General features: G+C 40.3%; 2 protein-coding genes across 2 annotated transcripts in view; one reads left to right on the top strand and one right to left on the bottom strand.

The window, feature by feature from the left end:
* ncln (nicalin) overlaps window positions 1-1,244 on the bottom strand; it is a 49,384-nt gene extending 48,140 nt beyond the window's left edge. The window contains exon 1 of the mRNA XM_020511020.2: window positions 808-1,244. Within this exon, the coding sequence (XP_020366609.1) occupies window positions 808-982 (175 nt within the window). The 5' untranslated portion in view covers window positions 983-1,244. The remainder of the gene's footprint in view (window positions 1-807) is intronic.
* A 404-nt stretch (window positions 1,245-1,648) lies between these two features.
* haus8 (HAUS augmin like complex subunit 8) overlaps window positions 1,649-25,444 on the top strand; it is a 59,028-nt gene continuing 35,232 nt past the window's right edge. Inside the window, exons 1-6 of the mRNA XM_048613936.1 lie at window positions 1,649-1,737; window positions 6,485-6,672; window positions 13,890-13,920; window positions 15,767-15,969; window positions 21,958-21,988; window positions 24,820-24,857. Of these exons, the coding sequence (XP_048469893.1) occupies window positions 1,709-1,737; window positions 6,485-6,672; window positions 13,890-13,920; window positions 15,767-15,969; window positions 21,958-21,988; window positions 24,820-24,857 (520 nt within the window). The 5' untranslated portion in view covers window positions 1,649-1,708. The remainder of the gene's footprint in view (window positions 1,738-6,484; window positions 6,673-13,889; window positions 13,921-15,766; window positions 15,970-21,957; window positions 21,989-24,819; window positions 24,858-25,444) is intronic.

The raw sequence follows: 25,444 nt of genomic DNA, 5'->3' as shown, positions 1-25,444 counted from the left end.
AATCAAGTGTGGTTTCCACAATTGTTCACTCACCAGTGATTCCCACTGGTAGATTTATCAGCATGAATGTCCTTTGTGTCTTTCTCTGCAATCAGCCTGCCCACATTCCTTTTATATTGGTTGATATTTTAAATTAAATACCCACTTGGTGATAGTTTTGGAACTATGAACTTCACAGTGAAATCCAGATTTGTGCTTGTATATAACCTGAAGATATTCACAGTAAAGAAGTGTGGCCACTGTTGTAAAGCAGGAAACAGCAGCCAACATGTACACTTCAAAGATCTCACAAACAAAAATATAAAATCAGAAAACCTGACTTTTTGTTTGGTCACGTCAATTAGGGAGGTAACCGTTGACCTGGGGTAAGTCTTCTTCAAAATAATGACACAGGATCGTTTATGCCCACCTGAGCAGGTAGCCAGAGGTTCAGTTTAAAATCTGATCCAAAACACATCTTTGACAATGCTCCCTCAGTATTAAATCAGGAATGTCATACATGATCCCCCAGAATAAAACTTAAACCCACAAATCTTCTGACTTCTGGATGCTTCTACACTGGGAGCCTTAGCCTAGATGTTCGTGCTTAAGCCTCTGGAGTATGACAGTACGTGATAATTTGGGGAGAACATGGCATACCTCACCATTCCCTACACCACTCGCACCGAGGGAGCCGTGAACAGCTCTTGGAAGTTTCAGACACACACACACAAAAAAAACGCCCAGTCTGAATGGTGTTGCGCAACCTTCCAATGAATTTGCCATGTGAAAAATGCCATTTGACGGTGCATGACAAGAAATACTCACCATAGGCCTGTCCCTGCAAATCATACTGCTGCATTCTGTACACTGTGAACTCATGGGCAGCCTCTATGGGCAGCGGGGAGACCAGGATCAACACCGCCGGGATGAAGACTATGAAAGTCAATGGGAAAGAGCCCTTGAACATGTTGTCAAACACTTCACTCGCTTCTTCGAACATTCTGGAATTTCCTTCCCGGCAAGTCTCCTTCTTTAATATATATATTTGAAACAAAAACTTAATAGTTTTTTAAAGCAAAATGAAATCTCTACTCCTTCATTCACCACCTCCAGACACTCATTCCAACACTGATGGTCCGTGAGGGGAGGGGTCCTTCAGGCACGGGATAAGCATCCCAGCGGGGCCTCAAGGCTAACCCCACCCTACCCCTTTCTGATTGGCGTTCCTCTTCCCATATTAGCATAATTACACCAGAAGCGACCTCTATATGGCTGAGCTGACTGTCCATCGTTCGTAGTCCGCCCTCCTTCCCAGCCCATTTCTATTTGTAGTGCACAAATCTTTTAATCTGCCCAGTGTTTGTCAAGAGAACATCTGAATTCCCAATGAGAAATGAATACACTACATTTATAAATTTTTCGAAGGGGTACAGTTGGAAATAAATTGCACGGTTTCGTCGGGGAGGCAATACATACACATGCGCACTAAAGGGGCGCCGCCGTTAATGATTGACATCTGAACTGTCCACTCAACTTTGCAATTCTAAGGGGCGGGACGTAGACAATTAACCAATAGATGTTCAGTCGGGTGGGGGGCGGCGATTATTGTGATTGACATCAATATTTACCAATAAGAGGTAGCGATGTTCCCGGAGCTGAACCAATGCCAGCGGTGGGGGCGCGACATCCGCTGTTGAAGAGGAAAGCGGCAGTTTTTGAACGAAAGATGGCGGCTTCTAGTCGTAAGAGTGTCCTGTGAGTTAAACCGTGTATTCGATGATCTGATTGATTTCAGTGCTCTTGTTCACGTTCTAGCGTGCAACTGTTTATCTCGCAGAATTAAAGCTTCGTGTGAATAAAACAGCAGATGCTGGACGTGTCAAACAAAGGAACATAGAGAATGCTGGAGAAACTCAGTTGGCCAGGCAGCATCCGTAGTGATGGAGATCTGTGCCTTCATCAGAATTGTCACAGACCTGAAACCTCAACGTTACTTTTCCCTCCATGGATTCTACCTACTAAGTATTGCCAGCTTTTTTATGAATCAGGTTTTCAGCAGCAACAGTATTTAAATTTGGAAGATACAATTATATTGTTCTCGATAGGTTTTGATTTCTTTTTGAAAGCGAGTGCTTATTTCCAGACAGTATAAGCACCTAATGCAGCAATCTTAAAATTCAATATTGGCTGGATTTTGAATTTAAACATCCAAAGTGTCCTGTGAGTTGAGGAAGCTTAGTCCTTACTATTAACGTTCTGAGGAAGGGTCACCGGACCCGAAACGTTAACTCTGATTTTTTTTCTTCACAGATGCTGCCAGACCTGCTGAGCTTTTCCAGCAACTTTATTTTTAGTCTCTACTATGTTTGACTTTTCAGTCTTTTGAAGTACATAATTTGATAGCTGTCAGTTAATTGAATAAGACTACTAGATATCAACTATTGGTTATTGTTCAATAAGCTTAATTATTCCAATAATTTAATGGTTTTTTTTTTAGAAAGTGATTAATTCTACAAATGAGTGACCATGGTAATAAATTGAATGGCACACAAATTGGTTGAATGCGTAATCCTTGAGTGAAAAATGCTGCATAATTTAAATTCTGAAGTGTGTGCTGTTCTCTGTCTTGGAATCATCACTTTTTGGGGAAGGAGGGAAAAATTGAATGGAATTATGGAGTTGTAAAAAATTTTACCATTTTAATTGCAATATTTTTTTAGAAATGATTGTAATTTATTGCTAAATTAATAAACTATTTGTCATCAACAATAGGAATGTATTTGCATTCTCCGTGCTTGAAAAATATTAGTATAAAGTTGTAGCTGAGATGACTCTGTACATGAGGATTTATCGAGCTAAAGTGTTGGCTGTTGTCCGTGTTACTTGCATAAAACATTAATGAATGAGGCATAGAATAAGTGCAGTTTGTATTTTTGTACAGAAACATGCAATGTACTTCACAAATTGACACTGACACATTTAAGGAGGTTACCAAAGCGTAGTTGAAGAGGTAGGTTTTAAGCAGTGCCTCCAGGAGAAATAGAGAGATTTAGGAAGAGAATACAAGGTTTACCAGACTTATTCCCTGAATGGTATGTCTTTCCTATGAAGAAACATTGGATAAACTGGGCCTGTATTCTCTAGACTTTTGAAATTTCACTAAAACTTATGAAATAACTAAAGGGTAGGTGCAGGTAGGATATTTCCTCTTAGAGAGTCAAAAGCCAGAGGACACAATTTAACAATAAGAGGGAGGCCACTTGGGTTCGAGATGAGACACTTTTTTTCTCCTTGCAATGTTGTGAATCTTTTGGAGTTCTCAACCACGGGTGGTGAAAGCTTAGTCCTTGAGACTGTTTAAAGTAGAGATCAATATATTTCTGATTATCCTGTATGCCACTGGTAATGGCAATGGGATGCATAAAAATCATTGAAGTGTTTGGTCAGTGATGATTGTTTTGAATGATGGATAGCATCAATGTGCTGAATGGTCTACTGGATAGACTATGTTCCTAAGAATTTCGGGTCTGTGTAGCTCTTTGCATGTGGCTGATACTGGAGAGATTGGGAGGAATAAAATTGCATGTCCTTGAAGCCTAAGTTGGAGAAGCACAGAATACTTACGGAGTTAAAGGGCTGACATTAGATAGAAATATGAATGCAGAACAATTTGGGCATCAGCATCAAAATTTTAAAATTAAGATGTTCCCCAACAAACAATGTAGGTCAGTGATCACAGGGGTGATGGTTGAATGGGACTTTGGTGCACGTTTGGATACAGGCGGATGGAGTGGAGTTTTGTATGAGCTCATCTTTACAGAGGGTGGAAACTGGAAGCTAGCCAGCAGAGATTTGTAATAATTCTCCTCCCACTGACATCCCTTTCTTCCAGTGCATACATGACCCAAAGCATTCTTGCTGCTATTATGTGACTCCTATGGATCATATTGTGAAATGTCCATTACTGCAATAATATCCTTGTCTCTTTTGTAACTTGCCTCTTTGGGCACATGCATTATTAAAAGCAGTTTGCATGTCTGATGTTTTGAACAATTCATACATTTTGAGAATATCGCTTCTGTAAAATTTGTTTCTTCTTTCCCTTTTTATAATAATGCAATTTGCTGAAATGACTCTTGCTGTTGTGCTCTATTGCACTCAAAAGGGTGATAACATGCTTAAGTGACTTTTCATATTAGCAAGCCTTTAGTTTTGTATGAATGTATATTTCTAAACAAATGTATATTTTAATTGTTGCAATGTTTTTTTAAGAAATAGTGATTGAAATTTCTTCGGCTGAATGCACTTTTAATGCATGGTGCTATTTGTAGTACACACTATTTTATCGCCACAGAAAGTTAAAATATTTATATTGTTCCATGTAGACCTCTAGTGGCGTGAAAAATGTATGGAAGTAGGAGACCCATTTGCACATATTCAGTCAAATTCTATTGTTTGATATTGTGATTTAATTTGTCATCAAATCTGCCCAAAGAAGGTAACCTACCAATCCGTATTTAGTGTCCCACATGCTCTATACGGTGAATGGAAATTGTTTATTTTGGAATAATGTGTACAATTCTGATCTCCATGCTATAGGAACAGTGTTGTTAAACTTGAAAGGGTGCAGAAAAGGTTTACAAGGATGTGGCCAGGGTTGGAGGTTTTGAGTTATAGGGAGAAGTTGAATAGACTGGGGCTATCTTCCTTGGCACGTCGGAGGTTGAGGGGTGATCTTATAAAGGTTTGTAAAATCATGAGGGGCATGCATAGGGTGAATAGGCAAGGTCTTTTCTTTCCCAGGATAGTGGAGTCCAGAACTAGAGAGCATAGGTTTAAGGTGAGAGGGGAAAGATATAAAAGGGACCTAAGGGGTAATTTTTTCATGCAGAGGGTGGTGTGTGTATGGAATGATCTGCCAGAGAAAGTGGTGGGGGCAAGTACAAAAACAACATTTAAAAGGTATCTGGATGAGTACATGAATAGGAAGGGTTTAGAGGGATATGGGCCAAATGCTGGCAAATGGACTAGATTAATTTAAGAAATCTGGTTGGCATGGACCAGTAGGACCAATGGGTCTGTTTGCATGCTGTACAACTCTATAACTGTATTAAATTTCTGCTATTTATGAGTTACATTTTATTTTTGTAAAACTTTGCAAATGCGGAAGACGTTTTCTAATAGGAGGCAACTTGATAAGCTGCAACCATTTAACATTTTAAAATGTACAGAATAAAATTGAAAATAAAGCTCAAAACAGAAAAATATGTTTTACTGAAGGAATAGTGTGATGAAATTTGACACACTGACTCCTATTATAAGGCTGTCCAGCTTATGCACATATGGACCCATGTGCAATATGGTGGCTCATGCATACTCTCCAGCGATGGGCAATAAATATTTGCCTAGCCAATGAAACCCACATCCCCTAAATGTTTTTTTAAGAAAATGGACAAAATGCTTTGCACAGATAAACAAATTTGAGAATGATGAAGGTATGAACAATGGGACTTTGTTGGAATATTGAATCAGCGGATAGTTGCTAACAGAAGGTTTACTTATGCTGTTATTGTTTGAATTGCTAAGATTGGCATCTCCTGATCAAATAAGGTAGACACCCAAAAATTAATATCCAAAACTTAACTCCTCAAGGGTGCTCATGATCTGGTAAATGTTTTAAAATAAACAAATCAAAATAAATAAAAATAAAATCAAATAAACATAATCAAAGACTCCTGCCACCCTTGTTATACTCTCTTCCATTGGGCAAAAGATACAAAAGTTTGAAAACACGTGCCAACGGATTTAACAATAGCTTTTTCCCTTTGGTTATCAGACTTCTGAATGGACCTCTCATATATTACAGTTGCTCTTTCTCTGCAACTTTTCTGTAGTTGTAACACTCTATTTGGCATTCTGTTCTGTTACTCTGATATACTTGCATAAGGTATGATTTGTCTGGTTAGCATGTGAAACAATACTTTTCACTATATCTCAGTAAATGTGACAATAATTAATCGAATAAAACAGGAGGTTGGGTTTTTACAACTCCAAATGCTGCTTCAACTTCCTTCTATGGTCAACATTGTTCTCTAATGCCTCCAGTAGTTTTATGGGCACTTCTGTCAGTTGTGATGGTACTTGCCTGGAGGAATTTCGATGAAGGAGTCACATAGCCTTGACTGGCAACTAACTGGTATAAATTAAAAATGCTACCAGTCCTCGTATGTGAGTAACTGCAATGCTCAACAATGGTGGGTAAATGTTTTCTTCTTTGGCGGGTGGGGGGGTTGAAGGTGGGGGTTGAAGTTATGATTTTGCACTGTTTGGCTTTCGGTTTTTTCCAATGTTTCGTCGCACCAAGCAAATAATGTCTCCTTTAAAATAAAGCAGCCACCACTGCTGCTTGTTTTTACCTTGAACAGATGTCACACAAAATTGCTGTTTAACCAGCACCTTGTAATCTACCATCTTGTCTTTTGTGACTTCACTGTTTTAAAAGGCCTTCTAAAAGATTGACAAAGCTGACTACTAGTAAACAATTGAGATCTGAGACCGAATCAAAGACGTCTTCCAATACATCAGTGCAATCCTCTCGACAAAGATCATTGCAGATTGTATCAGAGCAGTTGTTCGTCAAGCCTACTACACCAGGTCTTAAAAGGAGAGATTCTTTTGGATCACGTAAATGTAAGTAATGACATGCTTTCCCTACTTCCTTCCCTGTCCCCAAGTCTCTTCTGTGTTCACACCTGCCCTGTGCTGAACAAATCTCTGTGTGTTATAGACCCCTGATTTCACCTTAGTATTGAGCATTTGCGTATTAGTTATTTTGTCTTTTGAATCAAATTAGCTTCAATCATATAACAAACAAAGAAGGAGGAAGACATTGGAATATGTCATTTTCTCCAGGTCATGAATTAAATGGGTGTTTTCAGGCAACTGTCCTTTAATATTAATTTTTTTAAAGAAATATATTAGATGCTTAGGCTATGTTTATACACTTTTAATCAATCCAGATGTCCAAGGTCATGTAAGAAATACTTCTGCTAGTTGTATTCCCTCAAAACAAAATGGCTATTATTGGATCCTGGCTCAGAACCCCACCCATGTACTTATAGTTATACCACGAAGGGATAGTAAGTGATTTTAATCTTAGCAAGCTGTGGATATTCAGAATTGTTTCATGTTAAAATCACTCACTTGCTTCTGTATTAATTAGTTAACACAAACCAAAGCATTCTGATGTTTAAGTACTAAATCATTGACACAGGAGAGGTCCCTCAAAACTTTGTCCATAATCTGATCAAACTTGCTCTCTCCACGCAATTTCCCTTTGTGTGTAAATATTTCATGGTTTTTGACTCCTGTAACAACATCTTTCTTAATTTGTTTCACTTAAACCTGTCTTTCTAGCTATGCATTGTCCATCAGCATTTGATTGTAACAAGGTCAGCCAGGTGGACCTCAGAATATGAGTTCTGTGATTGGGGGTGTTAATCTAGTCCAATCAAGGAGCCCTGACTGACGGATATAAACGGGAGTGTCAGAGGTTCTGTTCACTCTGAGGGAGCTGGATCAGTGTCAAGAACTATGCACGTGTAAATAAAGGGTGACTTCGTGATGGGATACCGGCCTCTGTGGAGTTATTTCAGTGGCGACGAGGAGAAAAACATGCTCCTGAAAAAATTCACTCACTAACAGTTGTCTTTGAGTTGGGGTAAGCATTTCTGCCATCAGGCCCCTATTTGGGAAGCTTGACTCATTCAATCTCAATCTTACTGGGGTCAGTATGTGGAAAGAATGTGTTATTCTTTTCCAGGCAAATAACATTGGGACAGAGGAAAAGCAATGAGTAATTTTCTTGACAACTTATGGACTTGCAGCTTTTTTGGTTTTTAGGAGCCTAACGTTTTTTGAGGCACCAGATACAAAAACCTTCCAAGAGTTAACGGATTTAGTTAAGGAATGTTACGATCTCAAGCTTCCTCTAATTCTGAGACAATTTCAGTTTTACTCAGCAGTTCGAGAACCAGGGGCATCTGTGGGATTTTTGTTGACGTTGAGACACCTGGTGGAAGCATGTGACTTCGGTTTAACCCTAAATGAGATGCAGAGAGACTGGTTAGTATGTGGGATTAATGATGTAACTGTGCAAAAGCACCTACTAGCTGAAGCCCAACAGGAGTTCATACAGGCACCACAACTGGATTTGTTGTTAGAAAATGTGGCACGTGGAGCAGATGAGCTACAGAGCCTGCCAATGGAAGTGGACACCCTTGCCAGGCTAACTGAACTTGGGGAACACCTTTTGAGTGAAGGCAATTACTAGGCTTCACTCAGGACATTTCCTGAACAGAGTCTCTCGGTCAGTCCACAGCAAAACCCCAAAACGAAGCCACCAAATGGTTAATATTTCCTTCAGGACCCGGCACAGCAAGCCATTGTAATTGCTGCTGGTTTGTGGACTAGAGACAGCAGAAGAGGCCCACTAGGCCTGAATTGAGTAAGGGAACTCCTAGGTCGGTATCTAGGAGAGTGCAAACCCTTGAAAGCCCATCTACGTCTGGTCGGGAACAGTTAAGTTGCTTAGCAACATCCAAATCAGAACCAATCAAAATAAACATCTAGTTAAATGGTCACCTGGTTCTAATGGAGGTTGATAATGGCATGGCTGTATCAGTGATTGCAGGATCAATCTTTAATAAAATTTGCTCTGGATGCTAACCCTTACATTTGTGTAAGACCTTGGCTAAACTGACAACCTACATCGGGGAACATTTACAGATTAAGGGTACAACTTGAGTTCCAGTCTCGTATGAGAAGCAGTTGGTTCAGTTGCCACTGATTGTAGTAAAAAGCTTGGGCCCAAACCTGATGGGGCAAAATTGGTTGGGAAAGATTCACCTTGATTGGCTCAACATTTTTTCAATAGGAAATGGCTGCCTGAGTGAAGTCTTAACCAAATACATGGATATTTTTCAGGAAGGTCGAGGGACTATCAAAAGAGCCAAGGCATGTTGACCAAGAAGTAATTCCATGATTCTGCAATGCCCACCCAGTGCCAGTTGCCTTGTCTGCAAAAGTAGAGGTAGAAATCAGGAGCAAAAACAGAATTTGCTGGAAAAGCTCAGCAGGTCTGACAGTATCTGTGAAGAAAAAAAAATCAGAGTTCCCGTTTTGGGTCTGGTGACCTTTCCTCACCGGACCCGAAACGTTAACTCTGATTTTTTTTTTTTTCTTTCTTCACAGATACCGCTAGACCTGAGCTTTTCCATCAAATTCTGTTTTTTCTCCTGATCTACAGCATTTGCAGTTCTTTCGGTGGAAATCAGGAGGCTGGAAAGCGAAGGAATCATCAAACGTGTACAGTTTGCAGAATAAGCAGCACTGGTTGTACCGATTGTGAAGCCTGATGGATTAGTTCACCTTTGTGTCGATTATAAACAAACGGTAAACCGCTTTTTGCAGCTGGATAAATACCCATTCCCTTGTATAGACGATTTATAAAACTGGTGGGGGGCGGGGGGCAGCCCTTCACGAAGCTGGATGTGAACCATGCATACATGCAATTGTGATCGGATGGGGATTCTCAAAAGTATGCTACAGTTAATACCCATAAGGGTTTGTACCAATATACAAGACTGCCATTTGGGGTATCATCAGCCTGTGCCATTTTTCAGCAGACGAAGGAGAACATTTTACAAGGTCTACCTTGGGTCACCATTTCTCTGGATGACTTGCTAATAACAGGGAAGACCAATAAAGAGCACGTGGAGAACTTGGACAAAGTCCTTAGACATTTCTCCCAGGTAGGTGTATGTCTTTGAAGGGAAGAATGTTTGTTCTAGGCACCCCAAGTGACCTACACGAGCAAAAGAGTCAACAAGACTGGGTTACACCCGTTGGAAGATAGTGATGGTAATCAAAGGTACCCCAGTTCCCATGTCTGTACTGGAGCTTAGGTCTTTCCTTGGATTGGTGAATTATTACAGAAAGTTCATATGTAACCTGGCCTCCATCCTGGTAGCCTTGCATCTGCTATTGAAAAAGGGTCAGCTTTGGAAACGATCTCCTAGCCTAGACGTAACCTTTGGAGAAGTGAAGAAACAGCTCTCATCGTCTAACACACTATGATCCCAAGTGTGATCTGGTACTGACTTGCAATGCCTCCCCGTATGGTATAGGGATAGTGTTGGCTCACAGGTGGCCCAATAGCATTTGTTTACTGGACTTTTACTGATGCAGAGTGCAAATATGTCCAGATTGAGAAAGAAGGTTAAGCAGTCATCTTTGGTGTGAGAAAGTTCCACTCATAGCTTTATGGGTGTAAATTTGTAATAGTAATAGATGACAAACCCCTGCTAGAAGTTCTGAGGACAAGACTGTGCTGCCTATAGCTTCAGGTGGAATTCACTGGTAGGTTCTCCTTCTAAGTGCAAGTTGAAAGATTGTCTGGAAGGTCAATTAGCAAATGCGGGTTTATTGAGCTGCCTCCCGCTGGCAGATACACCACTGGTGGTACTGCCACTGGAAGAGTCTGTTCTGATGCTAAATTTTCTGGGGTCCCTTCTGGTCACTGCTGACAATATCAGACTGTGGATGCAAAAAGATCTGATCCTGGAGAAACTAAAACAGCTGGTGGTGATGGACAAAACAGAAGGGCCGTCGTAACCAGAATTGAAACCTTTTCTGCACCTGGTGAGACCAGTCACCATAAAGGATGATATTTTATTATTGGAGCAAGTGATTGCCCCAAGCAAAGATCACTGCTAGATACTGGCTAAATTCCACCAGTGTCATCCTGGGGTGTCCAAAATGAAGATGTTGGCAAGAAATTACTTCTGATGGCCAGGTTGCAATACAGACATAGCCATGTTGGTGGGGCAGTGCACAGAGTGCCAACAAGGACAAAAATTACCACAAGCGTCCCCCCCCCCCCCCCCCCCCCCCCCCCCCCCCGTTCATGGGAATAGCCAGGTAAACCCTGGACTCGGTTATGCATTGACTATGCTGGCCCTTTCATGGGCCAAAGTTCTTAGTCATTGTGGATGCTCACTCAAAGTGGCTGGACATGCAGAGTTCTTTTGTCAAACACTGGGATGACAATAGAAAAACCGTGAGAGTCTTTTGCAATACATTGGTTCCCAGAAGTGTTAGTCACAGAGAACGGGCCATCATTTACCAGCAGGGAATTCGAGTATTTCCTAAATTTGAATGGCATTCGCCATATAAGGACAGCTCCATACCATCCATCGTCCACTGGGCTGACAGAAAGAGCAGTCCAAACTTTGAAGGCAAACTTAAAGAAGTAGCCTACAGCTTCACTTGATACCAAACTATCCCGCTTACTATTTGATTATCGGATCACACCTCATACAACTGCAGGGATAGCTGTAGCAGTGTTGCTAATGGGGAGAACATGCTGTACCAGGTTAAGCCTGATCTTCCCGGACCTGGGAGTGGGGAGGGTGAAACAGCAACAAGAATGCTGATGCCGGACACAAGACCCCTCTAAGCGAGAGAGACAATTTACTTCAGGGAATGAAGTTTGGTGCTGAAACCATGGAAATAGTCCTGCACGGGTAAGAGGCGTGGTTGAGGCGTACAAAATTCGGGTAGGTGGGGTGGCCCTGACCCAAGCACATTTACCATGTGAAAGCTGCAAACCGGCAAACCGGGCAGGAGCAAAACATACCCGACTCTTCGGAACATCTGGCAAGGCTGTCGGAACTGGAGTTCTCCCCCTCTGTTTAGCATCGAAGAAACCTTGGAGTCTGAGGTGGACATGGTGGATGTTGCAGCCTCCACACCTTTACTGCCTGATTAGGAGGATGAATTTCTTCCGAGAAACTCTGGGCACAAGAGGCAGGCTACGATCCGTTACACGCTGCTTGTATCCGAGCCTGAGTCGGAGGAACAGGACCTGGTGTGAAAACGCTCCCAGAGAGGCTACGAGGAAAATAACAGGCCCTATGTTCCCTGACTTAGAGGGGGAGGGGTGTCGTGATTGTGATGAGGTCAGCCAGGTAGACCTATTGTAGAATGAATTCCTGATTGGACCAGGTTAACAGCCCCAATCAGGGAGCCCTGGCTGACAGATATAAACAAGAGTGTCAGAGGTTCTGTTCGCTCTGAGAGCTGGCTCTGAGAAAGCTGACCAGTGTCAAGTATTGTGGACAAGGGTGACTTGGTGACACGTTACTGGCTTCTGTGGAGTTCCTTAAGTTGCCTCTTTTCTCTTCCATTGTTCTGAAGCGGCTGCCAACCATTCTCTTTGGCATGTGCAATTGATTCTCACAGAACCTGCATGTGCTGCATCAAACAGCAAATTTTAGTGGTGAGAGTTGTTTAAAAATAAGCTTAAGATGGAATGAGCTCCACATTCTGCCTTGATATGAAAGTGAAAAATTGATCTTAAAGCAGCAGTTCACATTATGGCTGACAAACATCAGTGCAAGGAATATTGTACAAGATTTCTTTGTGTACAAGAATTTCTTTGTGAAAAGTTCCAAGACTTTTTGCTTGTTGCAATAGGGTAGCTGCTGGCCATCATTCAGGCAATTGTTGGAGACTTGTTCATTCTGCACCCTTAGGCTAGAAAGGAAAAAGAAAAAAAGATTGATCAACCAGGGTTCATACACCTTATTTGCTGATGAACAACCACGTCTGGCTTGATAAAACTCTCTTGTCTTACATATGAAGATTAGTTGCACGGACAAGGTACCGGTGAGCTGCCAGTATTTATTGAACCAGTCAAGCATTAACACCTTCAGAGAAGCATTTTGAAATTAGAAGCTTTATTTGTCAGTGGAAATGAGAACTGAGTCCTATGTTCTATGAATGATTAATTTTTTATTGTGTGTGTGTGTGTGTCTGTCTGTCTCAGTTTGGGAACTTTTTTGTGCAGCTCAATTGCTGCCGGCTATTGAACTGTGACTATGACTAATAGGTTCAACAACATTGTAAATCTGCAGCAACAGCCTTGATTTACAACTTCAGCAACCTACATATACGAGCATCAATGGATCATTCAGCTGATAACACACTAAAAAAAAAGCTGCTGACTCCAGGGAAATGTCATTCACTTTTTAATATTAGACGGTAGAACAATCTGGTGCAGTTACAGGCACATGAGGAGCTCTCTCAGCACCTAGTACCTTGATTGACCACACAAAAAGACTGATTTTCATGTGCATCCAGCTGATGATTTGATGCACACTTTAAAACCATGCAACTTTCAGTAATGGGTGAAGACAATTAAAAATCTAAGGGTATTTGGAGACCATTTTAATATTGAAAGTACATTCATTTCTGTGTCGTTTGAAAAACAAATGAATGCGATCACATGGCTTTGAATGTGAGTAGACCAGACCATGTTAGGGTGGCAGATCACTACTTGGCCTGTGAATTTTTGACAGCTTTTGCGAATAGAACTTTGGACCTCCTGAGCTCTCAATTCAGTCCTGTAGCCAATGTGTCATTACTTTACTGGAAGCCTGTGAGGGTGGAATTGGGGAGGCACTGAATTTGAATACTGCAAACCGATCCCAATATGGCGTGTCAAACTGGGCACTCCGCATTGAGGAAAATGCAAGAGTCATTATCAGAGTAGTGAGAAGGCAATTCAACTGAATCTTGGCATGAGGTGAGCATTTAGATTTAGGTTTTATTATCACATGTACTCAAGTACATGGCGAAGTTGTAGTGTTTATTCATTTAAGGATTTCTAATAACCCTGACCATTTTCCAATATTGTGTGTGTAACTCCAATAATTAAGTTTTTTGCTGTGGAAAGTATCTAGTTAACTTATTCAGTTCTAAATGTTTTTTTTATTTGATCCAGTTATGTTTTAAATTGTATCATTTTTTTTGAAAAAAATTAACGAATTTAATTAAATTTACAGCTGCTGCCGAGGATACCAATGAATCAGGCACGTGAGTATTATGTCCTGTAGTCTTTCTCAAATCCTTAACTGGTATTGTTTTGTAATTGATCTCAGCTCTTCACTTAAGAAGCCACTGTTGAGAAACAAAGGATAAGAGAGAAAAATTATTGAACATAAATTCCAATACTTTATTGACCAATTTCTAAAGTATTTCATTTTTTGGGAGCACAGTGCATGGGTTTTAACTGCATAAGAATGTGTGCAAATGCACTTTGCAATCGAAATAAGGATTTTAGTTACCTAAAGGGAGCACTGAAACACTTACTGTGGATGGTAAATGGTTACACTGTTGGTAACTTAAACATTTAAGTTACGCCACAGATGTTGTGCACAAAATTCAAGTGCATTGGTGCAATAGAGTTTTTCTGGATTCCGGAGTTGAGGGGGTTGGCTTATGAGGAGAGACTGAGTAGATTGGGATTATATTCATTGGAATTCAGAAGATTGAGGGGGGATCTTATAGAAACATATAAAATTTATGAAGGGAATAGATAAGATAGAAGTAGAGAGGATGTTTCCACTGGCAGGTGAAGCTAGGACAAGAGGGCATAGCCTCAAGATTAGAGGGAGCAGATTTAGGACTGAATTGAGAAGGAACTTCTTCACGCAGAGGGTTGTTAATCTATGGACTTCCTTGCCCAGTGAAGTAGTTGACGCTACTTCAGTAAATGTTTTTAAAGATAAGGTAGATATTTTTTTTGAACAATAAAGGAATTAAGGGAAACGGTGAGAACGCGGGTAAGTGGATCTGAGTCCACAAAAAGATCAGCCATGATCTTATTGAATGGCGGAGCAGGCTAGAAGGGCCGGACGGCCTACTCCTGCTCCTAGTTCCTATGTTATGTTCTTAGTGAATTGGTAAATAAACCTGATGACAGCACTGATCTCATCACTGTATTATACAAATGTATTTAATACTATCAGAGATAGGGTCTAGGCCCGAAACATCAGCCTTCCTGCTCCTGTGATGCTGCTTGGCCTGCTGTGTTCATCCAGCTCTGCACCTTGTTGTATAATACAATAATTGTTTGTTGAAGTGTTCACTTGTATTCTGTTTAGAATAACTGCATCCAGACAACTTGGACCTTTTTGTCATGTTGCTTTGGTGACCACTTGCTTTTCAAGATTATGTTGATTTTATGCATTTGCATTTGCATTTGCAAGTTGTATTTTGTGCTCCAATATAATTAAAACTTGGGAACTTAGACTTTTAAAAGCTATTATTTGTGAAATTTTGAGACAAAATTGTTTAAAAAGCCACAAAGGATTGCAAGTTCAGAAATGTTTTGTAGTAAAAATATTCTTACAAGGATGCAAAATTTAAGTATGATGCTAGGTTTCACTGATTTTGAACCTGAGGTTTAAACTCTAGTGAAGTTTTGTTTAATCAGTCTTGAGCACAATGTGGAAGGAGTGTATGGGGAAGGGTTTTCAAAAATGGAAGACTTATTGATAGTTTCAATGTATCTGAGTCATGGAGGGGACAATCACTTTGGACTTCTATTTCTTTTGGCTCCGGTGGAAGTAAACATTGTCTTGATTGTCAATAAGGACTGGATTGAACTTGGTTGCAATGCAAATAATGGTTAGACCAGCTTAGTTGTACTCACTGTCCGTTCTGGGATATGAAAGTGTCTTGAATAACATACTAAAAAGTGAATGAAAAATTCAGTAAAAGTAAACTTCTAGAGAGAAATGGAAAATTGAAGAAAATTGTTGCATCGAGAACAACTGTTGTCAAATGCATCACCCATTCAGTCTGCTGGACACTTTTTTTAAAAAAAATATTTGACAGATTTTAGCTAAAATCCGAGGATTTTTTTTTTTCTTTCCAGATTGCTTAGGAGTTCAAAAAGCGTGCCAAATCTGAGCGATTCACCAAATTTGTTTACCACACCGAAGTCTCCCTTGCCTGCAACACCCAGTCAGAGACCAGCAGCAACACACACTCCGAGACAAAGATTGAGCCACTGTGTCACATTCCAACGTGGTACACCAAAACCACTTGCTGCTTCTCAAAACTCCTCTCTGAAGAAGTGTAAGTGTTGCAAATGCTATATGAAAGCAAGTTCATTTTATGTTAATTCTTGAATTACTTTTTAAATCTTATTTTTCTGAAAAGCAGGTAGAAATTCATTTTGAGCAGAAGCACAAAACTGGTGCTATTGTATCAGCTACCCTTGCATATGCAACTCTTGCTATTTAAATCTATTGATTGCATTTACTTAATATACTGTTTCCTTTGTTAACTTGATGAGTGTTACCACTATTGTTTCCATCCTTGTTGCTTTTACTTGGTGTAAATCAAGAAACTTAGATTTCATTAAAATTTCTAAAAATGCTTACTAGTGATAGTTTGTTTTGTACTGATTATAGTGTTTAGTTAATGTACTGGCAATTGAGTTCAATCCTATCGAATTGATTTGTGAAGCTGAATTCAATAAGTTTTTTTTTCATAAAGTATTAGAAAAGATTTACATGATTAAAGTGTTGCTTTTTGTAAAGTGGTGTTCTTACATGGTAGGCAATCTATCACTCCATATTTGGTCAGATATTCAGACCACTCCATGGGCCTTTAGATTGCTACCTAAATTGGACTACCTAGTCACTTAGTTACAAAAAAATAGTTTTGTAACTATCAAAAAGTGGGTAAAGTAGAGAAGAGAAGATGTTTCGATAGCTGGGCACTTAGAAAAAGTCAAAGTGTCAGGAAGAGTTAGCTTAATTATGTGAAAAGGAAGTTGTGATTAACCAATTTACTAAAGGTCTCCGAAGGAGTAGCATGCACTATGAATGAAGGAGAGCTTGTAGATGTTCTGTACTTGGATTTCCAGGAGGCATTTGACAAGATATCGTGTAAAACATTATTATGCAGAGTTTGCAATTTGTAGTGTAGGGATTAACATACAGGGGGATGGGAACCAAATGAGGTTAGTGGACAGTAAGGAGGTAGTAACTAAAGCCTGTAAGGAACTAGATAATGAAGTCAGTGTGACTAAGGGGAAGAGTAGGCAGAGAGCACATGATGAACGCAAAGGGACAGGTAGTCTGAGGTGCATTTGTTTTAATGCGAGAAGTGTAGTAGGTAAGGCAGATGAACTTGGGGCTTGGATTAGTACCTGGGAGTATGACGTTATTGCTATTACTGAGACTTGGTTGAGGGAAGGGCAAGATTGGCAACTCTATATCCCAGGATATAGATGCTTCAGGTGGAATAGAGAAGGAGGTAAAAGGGGTGGAGGAGTTGCATTACTGGTCAAAGAGGATATCACGGCTGTGCAGAAGGAGGGCACTATGGAGGACTCGAGCAGTGGGGCAATATGGGCAGAGCTCCGAAATAGGAAGGGTGCGGTAACAATGTTGGGGCTGTACTACAGGCCTCCCAACAGCAAGCATGAGATAGAGGTACAAATATGTAGACAGGTTATGGAAAGATGTAGGAGCAACAGGGTGGTGGTGATGGGAGATTTTAATTTTCCCAACATTGACTGGGATTCACTTAGTGTTAGGGGTTTAGATGGAGCAGAATTTGTAAGGAGCATCCAGGAGGGTTTTCTAGAGCAGTATGTAAATAGTCCAACTCGGGAAGGGGCCATACTGGACCTGGTGTTGGGGAATGAGCCCAACCAGGTGGTTGAAGTTTCAGTAGGGGATTACTTTGGGAATAGTGATCATAATTCCGTAAGTTTTAGAATACTCATGGACAAAGACGAGATCAGTCCTAAAGGAAGAGTGCTAAATTGGGGGAAGGCTAACTAATAGCAAGATTTGACAGGAGCTGGGGAATGTGGATTGGGAGCAGCTGTTTGAGGGTAAATCCACACTTGATATGTGGGAGGCTTTTAAAAGAGAAGTTGATTAGAGTGCAGGACAGACATGTCCCTGTGAAAATGAGGGATAGAAAGGGTAAGATTAGGGAACCATGGATGACAGGTGAAATTGTGAGACTAGCAAAGAGGAAAAAGGAAGCATACATAAGGTCTAGGCGACTGAAAACAGACGAAGCTTTGGAAGAATATCGGGAAAGTCGGACCAATCTGAAACGAGGAATTAGGAGGGCTAAAAGGAGTCATGAAATATCGGTAGCAAACAGGGTTAAGGAAAATCCCAAAGCCTTTTATTCATACATAAGGAGCAAGAGGGTAACTAGAGAAAGGGTTGGCCCACTCAAGGACAAAGGAGGAAGTTATGCAAGGAGTCAGAGAAAATGAGTGAGATTCTTAATGAGTACTTTGCGTCGGTATTCACTGAGGAAAGAGACATGACGGATGTTGAGGTTAGGGATAGATGTTTGATTACTCTAGGTCAAGTTGGCATAAGGAGTGGTGGGGGGGTGGGTGTAGTGTTGGGTATTCTAAAAGGCATTAGGGTGGACAAGTCCCCAGGTCCAGAAGGGATCTATCCCAGGTTACTGAGGGAAGTGAGAGATGAAATAACTGGGGCCTTAACAGATCTTTGCAGCATCCTTGAGCATGGGTGAGGTCCCGGAGAACTGGGAAATTGCTAATGTTGTCCCCTTTTTTAAGAAGGGTTGCAAGGATAATCCAGGTAATTATAGACCGGTGAGCTGGAGAAGATACTGAGGGATAGGATCTATTTACATTTGGAAGAAAATGGGCTTATTAGTGATAGGCAGCATGGTTTTGTGCAGGGAAGGTCATGTCTTACCAACTTGATAGAATTCTTTGAGGAAGTGACAGTTGATAGATGAGGGAAGGGCTGTGGATGTCATATACATGGACTTCAGTGAGGCGTTTGATAAGGTTCCCCATGGTGGGCTGATGGAGAAAGTGAAGTCGCATGGGGTCCAGGGTGTACTAGCTAGATAGATAGAGAACTGGCTGGGCAACAGGAGACAGAGAGTTATAGTGAAAGGGAGTTTCTCAAACTGGGGAAATGTGACCAGTGGTGTTTCACAGGGATCCGTGTTGGGACCACTGTTGTTTGTGATATACATAAATGATCTGGAGGAAGGTATAGATGGTCTGATTAGCAAGTTTGCAGATGACACTAAGATTGGTGGAGTAGCAGATAGTGAAGGGGACTGTGGGAGAATGCAGCAGAATATAGATAGATTGGAGAGTTGGGCAGAGAAACGGCGGATGGAGTTCAATCCAGGCAAATGCGAGGTGATGCATCTTGGAAGATCCAATTCAAGAGTGAACTATATGGTAAATGGAAAAGCCCTAGGGCAGATTGATGCACAGAGAGATCTGGGTGTTCAGGTCCATTGTACCCTGAAGGTGGCAACGCAGGTCGATAGAGTGGTCAAGAAGGCATATGGCATGCTTTCATTCATCGGACAGGGTATTAAGTACAAGAGTTGGCAGGTCATGTTACAGTTGTATAGGACTTTGGTTCGACCACATTTGGAAGACTGCGTACAGTTCTGGTCGCCACATTACCAAAAGGATGTGGATGCTTTGGAGAGGGTGCAGAGGAGGTTCACCAGGATGTTGCCTGGTACGGAGGGTGCTAGCTATGAAGAGGTTGAGTAGATTAGGATTATTTACATTAGAAAGACGGAGGTTGAAGGGGGACCTGATTTGAGGTCTACAAAATCATGAGGTATAGACAGGGTGGAGCTTTTTCCCAGAGTGGGGGACTCCATTACTAGGGGTCACGATTTCAAGGTGAGAGGGGAAAAGTTTAAGGGTGATATGCATGGAAAGTTCTTTATGGAGAGGGTGGTGGGTGCCTGGAACGCGTTGCCAGCGGAGATGGTAGAGGCAGGCACGGTAGCGTCATTTAAGATGTATCTAGACAGATACATGAATGGGCAGGGAGCAGAGGGATACAGATCCTTGGAAAATAGGCGACAGGTTTAAATAGAGGATCTGGATCAGCGCAGGCTTGGAGGGCTGAAGGGCCTGTTTCTGTGCTGTAATTTTCTTTTGTTCTTTGTTCTACCATCATATAGTGATTCGCTGGTTGAAAACAAAGAATATACAGAAATGGGTCTTCTACTGATTGGCAGGATATGATGAATAGAGTTCTGTTTGCACTGGGGCCTCAACCTTTTACAATTGATATCAATAGTTTATTTGAGGGTAGCAAAAGCATGCGAGCTAAAATTGCAGATGACACAAAAGCAGGTAAGAAAGAACGTTATGATGTTGCGAAATTGGCTATAGTATTTGTGGATTGGAAAGCAGGATGTTAGAATTTCGTTTTAAAATGATGTCGGGGGGGAAAGAGCGCATGATCCCTTTAAAAAATGATGTGCTTTTCTGGGCTTAGAGATTTAAAAAAAACATGTCTGCAGATGCACAGAGAGCTTTTGAGGTTGAAACATTTGTATCAAAGGCTGTATGGTCGAAAAAAAAGCTACAGTTTGTTTTGATATGAAGGCAACCAGTTTGAATAATAGCCAATTAATTTAAACCAGTCCCTTAGAGTGAAAACCAATTAAATTTAAATCTAATGGTTTTGACAACCTAGGACCAATCCTATTGTAAGAAATTGATAGGTCATCAAAGGTATAAAAGAAGAGGTAGTTTGGAAATTGGTGAGAGAGTGAACTCCCATCTGAAGAGAAACTAACTGGCTCTAGCACGAACTAAATAAATAGACTACGGTACTCTTAGCTAATATTCCTGACACAAGAATTCAACTGAGAAAGGCGTTCCTGAATGGAAAACGGCAGAGAAGGCAAAGAACATTTTGGAAAACTTGTCCTGGCTGTAATTTCGAGAGAATTAAGGTTTAATTTTTTTTTTTTGTTTTATGTAAGTGGGATTTTTATTTATTGGAATAGCCTACCATTAGAATTTTGTTTTATTCGGGAGTAGTTTGTAGTTGAGGGGGGAAATTGTTCAGTTTGTTAGTAGTTCTATCAATTTGTTCAGTGTTAGAGTTTGATAAATAAATTGTTACTTGTTGTTTATAATGTGAGTATCAGGAATTTCTTTCATTTAACCACTCCTTTTATAAAAGATTTCACTTTGGACACGAAGAATAAATGGAGTATCATTTAAACTGAAAATGACTGCAGAATTTCTGAGGTGCAGAGGGATCTAGGTGTGCTAGTGCATGAATTGTTAAAAAAGCATGCAGATACTGCAAGTAATTAAGATAGCTAATCTGCTGTCCTTTATTACAAGAGGAACTGAACATGCAAGTAAGGATATTATGCTTGAGTTACATAGGGCAATGGTAATACCACATCTTGAATATTATGTACAGTTTTAGTTGCCTTATTTAGGGAAGCATGTAAATGCTTTCTAGGTATTATTCAGGAGACTTACTCAATTGATACGTGGAATAAGGGGCTTGTTTCTCTGAGGATAGGTTGGATAGGCTAAGCTTGTATCTGCTGGATTTTGGAAAATTAAGGGGTGACTTGATTGAATTATGTAAGATTTAGGTTATATAAGATTTATATAATGTTTTAGAAATCAGGGGTCAGCTTTTTAGGACAAGTGAGGAGAAATATTTTCTTCCCCGGTGGTTTGCACGACTTTGGAATTCTCTGCCTCAGAAGGACGTGGGATCATTCAATACTTCTAAGGACAAGGTAGATAGACTCTTGATAGACAAGGGAATCCAAAGTTATCCAAAGTTATTCAAAACACAAACTGATCTGGTGGTGAAGAAGGCTTGAGGGGCCGATTGGCTTACTTCAGTTCCTATTTCATTTGTTCATACTGAGAAGGTCCTCCACCTCCATTTTCAGAAGGTAGTAGGGATGGCCAACAAATGTGGTCTTGATGATGTTGACCACATGCTCGGAACAGCACCAGAAGGAATTGTCAGAGGGATATTGATTGTGGTTGAATGAGTTATACAAGCCAGATGAGTTGAAGGAAGGACTTCATAACTTCAGGTCCAATAAAGTAATCTCTCTAAGTTTTTCATCATTTCGCATCAGTTCCAAATTTCTGCCTGAATCTTTGCTGATCTCTCACTCTTGCTCTCTCACTCATGTTAGATTTTACTGAAGGTAAACTGCAAATGGTGCATTTAGAACCTGTTGTTTTCCCTTTATAGCAGTATGCTAATATGTTCTGTTCAATTTTATTTATAGCGTACAAAGAAGAAAGCAAAGGATCAGACATGTAAGTATTCAACATGGTAGTCTGGTTTCTTTGTTAGCATCACTTGCTTCTTACTAAATTGAATGTTGAGTCAGTGATGAAGAATACTTCTTTGAAGCATGACGCTTCATAAAGTCAGCTGCATCAACTTTATATCATTGAATTTAGGGGGTGTAATGGGTAGCCTTGCTCACAAGTTGACACATTGGTATACACAAACTATTTGAAATGCCATGCAGGAAATTTCAGTTATGTGCGAATATAAAACGGGTTGCACTTTGAATGTTTGGAGAAGGGGTGGATGAGAATGTGGTATTCAAAACACAATCTGATCTGCCCTGATCTTGGTGGCGAAGAAGGCTTGAGGGGCCGATTGGCTTACTTCAATTCTTATTTGATTTGTTCATACTGAGAAGGTCCTCCACCTCCATCTTCAGAAGGCAGTAGGGATGGCCAACAAATGTGGTCTTGATGATGTTGACCACATCCTCAGAACAGCACCAAAAGGAATTGTGGGAGAGATATTGATTGTGGTTGGACGGGTTATACAAGCCAGATTATTTGAAGGAAGGACTTCATAACTTAAGGTTATGAAGCAGCCCGGTGGCTCAGTGATTAGCATTGTTGCCTCATAGCACCGGGGACCCGGGTTTGATTCCACCCTCGGGTGCCTGTCTGTGTGGAGTTTGCACATTCTCCCCATGTCTGCATGGGTTTCCTCCCAGGTGCTCCGGTTTCCTCCTGCAGTCCAAAGTTGGCAGGATAGGTGGATTGGCCATGCTAAATTGCCCATCGTGTTCAGAGATGTGTAGATTAGGTGGGTTATAGGGGGATCAGTCTGGGTGGGATGCTCTGAGGGTCGGTGTGGACTTGTTGGGCTGAAGGGCTTGTTTGCACACTGTAGGGATTCTATGATTCTATGAAGAGGAATGTAAATCGATACAACTACAAAAATGCAACCCTCCCCACTGAAGTGATGAGTACTTTATTAAGCATTACAAAAACTGCAAATCTACATCAGAATATATTCCATTATTTCATGTATAGTAATAGAGACCAGAAATTTTGTAACTTTTTTAATTTTTGTATTTATTTAATAAACAATATAACAATCAAAAGACTCCACATTGCAAACTCTTTAAATTTGCACTTGGATTTGTGTTCTGCTGTTCCTGCATTTCTCTGAACCTACAGCTTAGATGACGGGCTTACTGGCATATTTTGAGGTCTGTGTGAGCAAGAAAAACCATTTCATAAATCAGTCTTTCAAACGATGCTAAATTTTGCCCTTATCAGGCAACAAAGTGATTGTTACTGGGGGCAGGGCAGAACTTTCCATGTTTTTTTATATAACATTAAAACTCAGTCAAGCTAATCAGTTTGTAGCAATAGTTGGATATTTCTTGCAGCTTCATTACCCCTCACTACCATCACTGGCACTTGTCAGCAAGTCCCATCTTTTTCTGACAATTGTAAACTTTGCAATTGATGAGGAATTACGTTCCTTTAATTTCTCCTTCAGCAGCGCTGCAACTTCTGCCTGTCTGCCAATAGAAAGGTGAACAGTTTTTGAATGTAGATTTTCTGTTCCCTGCTGTCTGGCTGAATTAAATTTATACTGTGTTAATGTTTCTATCGGATGAAACAATATGATACAAAGTTAGATGGGGAAGTGAGTATTGATGAGAATGCAAAGAGGCTGAAAGAAACAGGTTCAGATCCTATCAGGGCAGCTGGAAGTCCCTGTGCCGGAGCTCTGTAAGCAGCTTATTCTTCCTTGCATAAGGAAAGATGCACCTACCCTTGAAGGAATGAAATAAAGGTTTCTTATACTGGTTTTAGTGATTTGTGGATTGTTTTTGTAGGATGTAGGGAGTAAACTAAATTAATATTGCCTAGAGTTAAATAAATGAGGCCTGATCTAATTGAAACATGAAATTCTTCAAGAGCTTGACAAATTTGATGCTAAGAAAATGTTACTCCTACCTGGGGAATTCAGAGTACAGAGTCCCAGGCTTGCAATAAAGGGTTTAGGACTGAGATGAGGTGAAATTTTTTTTTGGGCCTATTAAGTATCCCCAATTTTAATTCTTCCGCCAGTGATGGCCCAGTCTTTGAATACTTTTCCTAAACTATTTATTTAACGTCTTTAAGGTGCACTTCAGAAGCTTATTTGAAAACGTACATTTTAGTCATCTGCACATATGTAATCTTGTATGGCTCTTTCTAAATTTGGCTTATTAACATTCCAGTGAAAAGTCTCTGGATGCTTTATTACATTTAAGTGTTGTTTAAGTTGTTTATCTGTGATCACCATAAATTGAGAAAGAAATATTGCTTAATTGCATGTCATGTATATAAAAGCAAAAGCCTTTCAAATAAGCAAGTTCAGAATTCTCCTGAAAGGTTAATGTTTATAGCACAGTTATAGCACAACTGTTTCAGTTGTCGATTTGATCATTTGGGGTGGTACCATTGAATGCATCGAAATACTGGTATCAGTATAGCTTAAACTTATCCTGTCACAATTTGCACAGTTTTTTGTTTTCTTTTTGCTGTATGTCCATCTGCACAATGACTACTTCTATTAATGATAAACCTGTTCACTAAGTGGTGTATGCTTCAAACTACTCCAGGCAACACCAGCTTGAAAAGACAAAATCCGCTGGCTATTTTGTTGGAACAGTATGATTTTGCATACATGCCATTATATTTTACTGAAATTTGTAGTGACCGCATTGTATATGTTTCAAGATTTTGTAATCCTCATTTAAGTGCAGTCTAGTGGAAGGATGTCTTTTTCAACAAGTCAGCTGTTTAGCCATTGATGATTTCACTTTACTTTTTTCTAGGGGTTCCTCAATGGAGGAATGTATTGGGAGGACTAAAGGTGAGGATGTCTCTTCTTCCATAAGTGTGTAAGCTCCTAATCTGTCTTAGACTGTCTATAAAAATGTTCTAAGATATCCAATAATAACTTTAAACAGACCTTTGCACGTTGTCTGAATTCTGAACATTGCAATCGGAAGAAAAAGATTGGCGGATTATGAGATAAAAAGAAACAGGATCATGAGTAGGCCATTTGGCCCCTCAAAACTGCTCCATTGTTCAATAAGAAATTGAGTAATCTGTTTGTGGCCTTAACTCCATTTTTCTGCCTGCCCCCTTATCAATCAAAAATCTATCTAACATCACCTTGAATATATTCAATGAACTAGACTCCACTGCTGTCTGGGGAGGAATATTCCAAAGACCAACAATCTTCTGACAGAAGAAATTCCCCTTCTCCATCTTAAATGCCTTTATTTTTTGACTGTCCTGAATTCTAGATTCTCAAGCAAGGATAACATCATTTCAGTATCTACTCTATGAAGACCCTTTAGAAACTTGGATTTCAATAAGATCACCACCTCTTGGAATCAAGAATAATAATAGGTACAGGGCCAACCTACTCAACCTTTCTTCATAAAACAACAC

Source organism: Rhincodon typus, chromosome 29, assembly GCF_021869965.1.
Source record: "Rhincodon typus isolate 14 chromosome 29, sRhiTyp1.1, whole genome shotgun sequence".
NCBI lineage: Eukaryota > Metazoa > Chordata > Chondrichthyes > Orectolobiformes > Rhincodontidae > Rhincodon > Rhincodon typus.
This window is presented reverse-complemented; position numbering and strand designations above follow the sequence as displayed.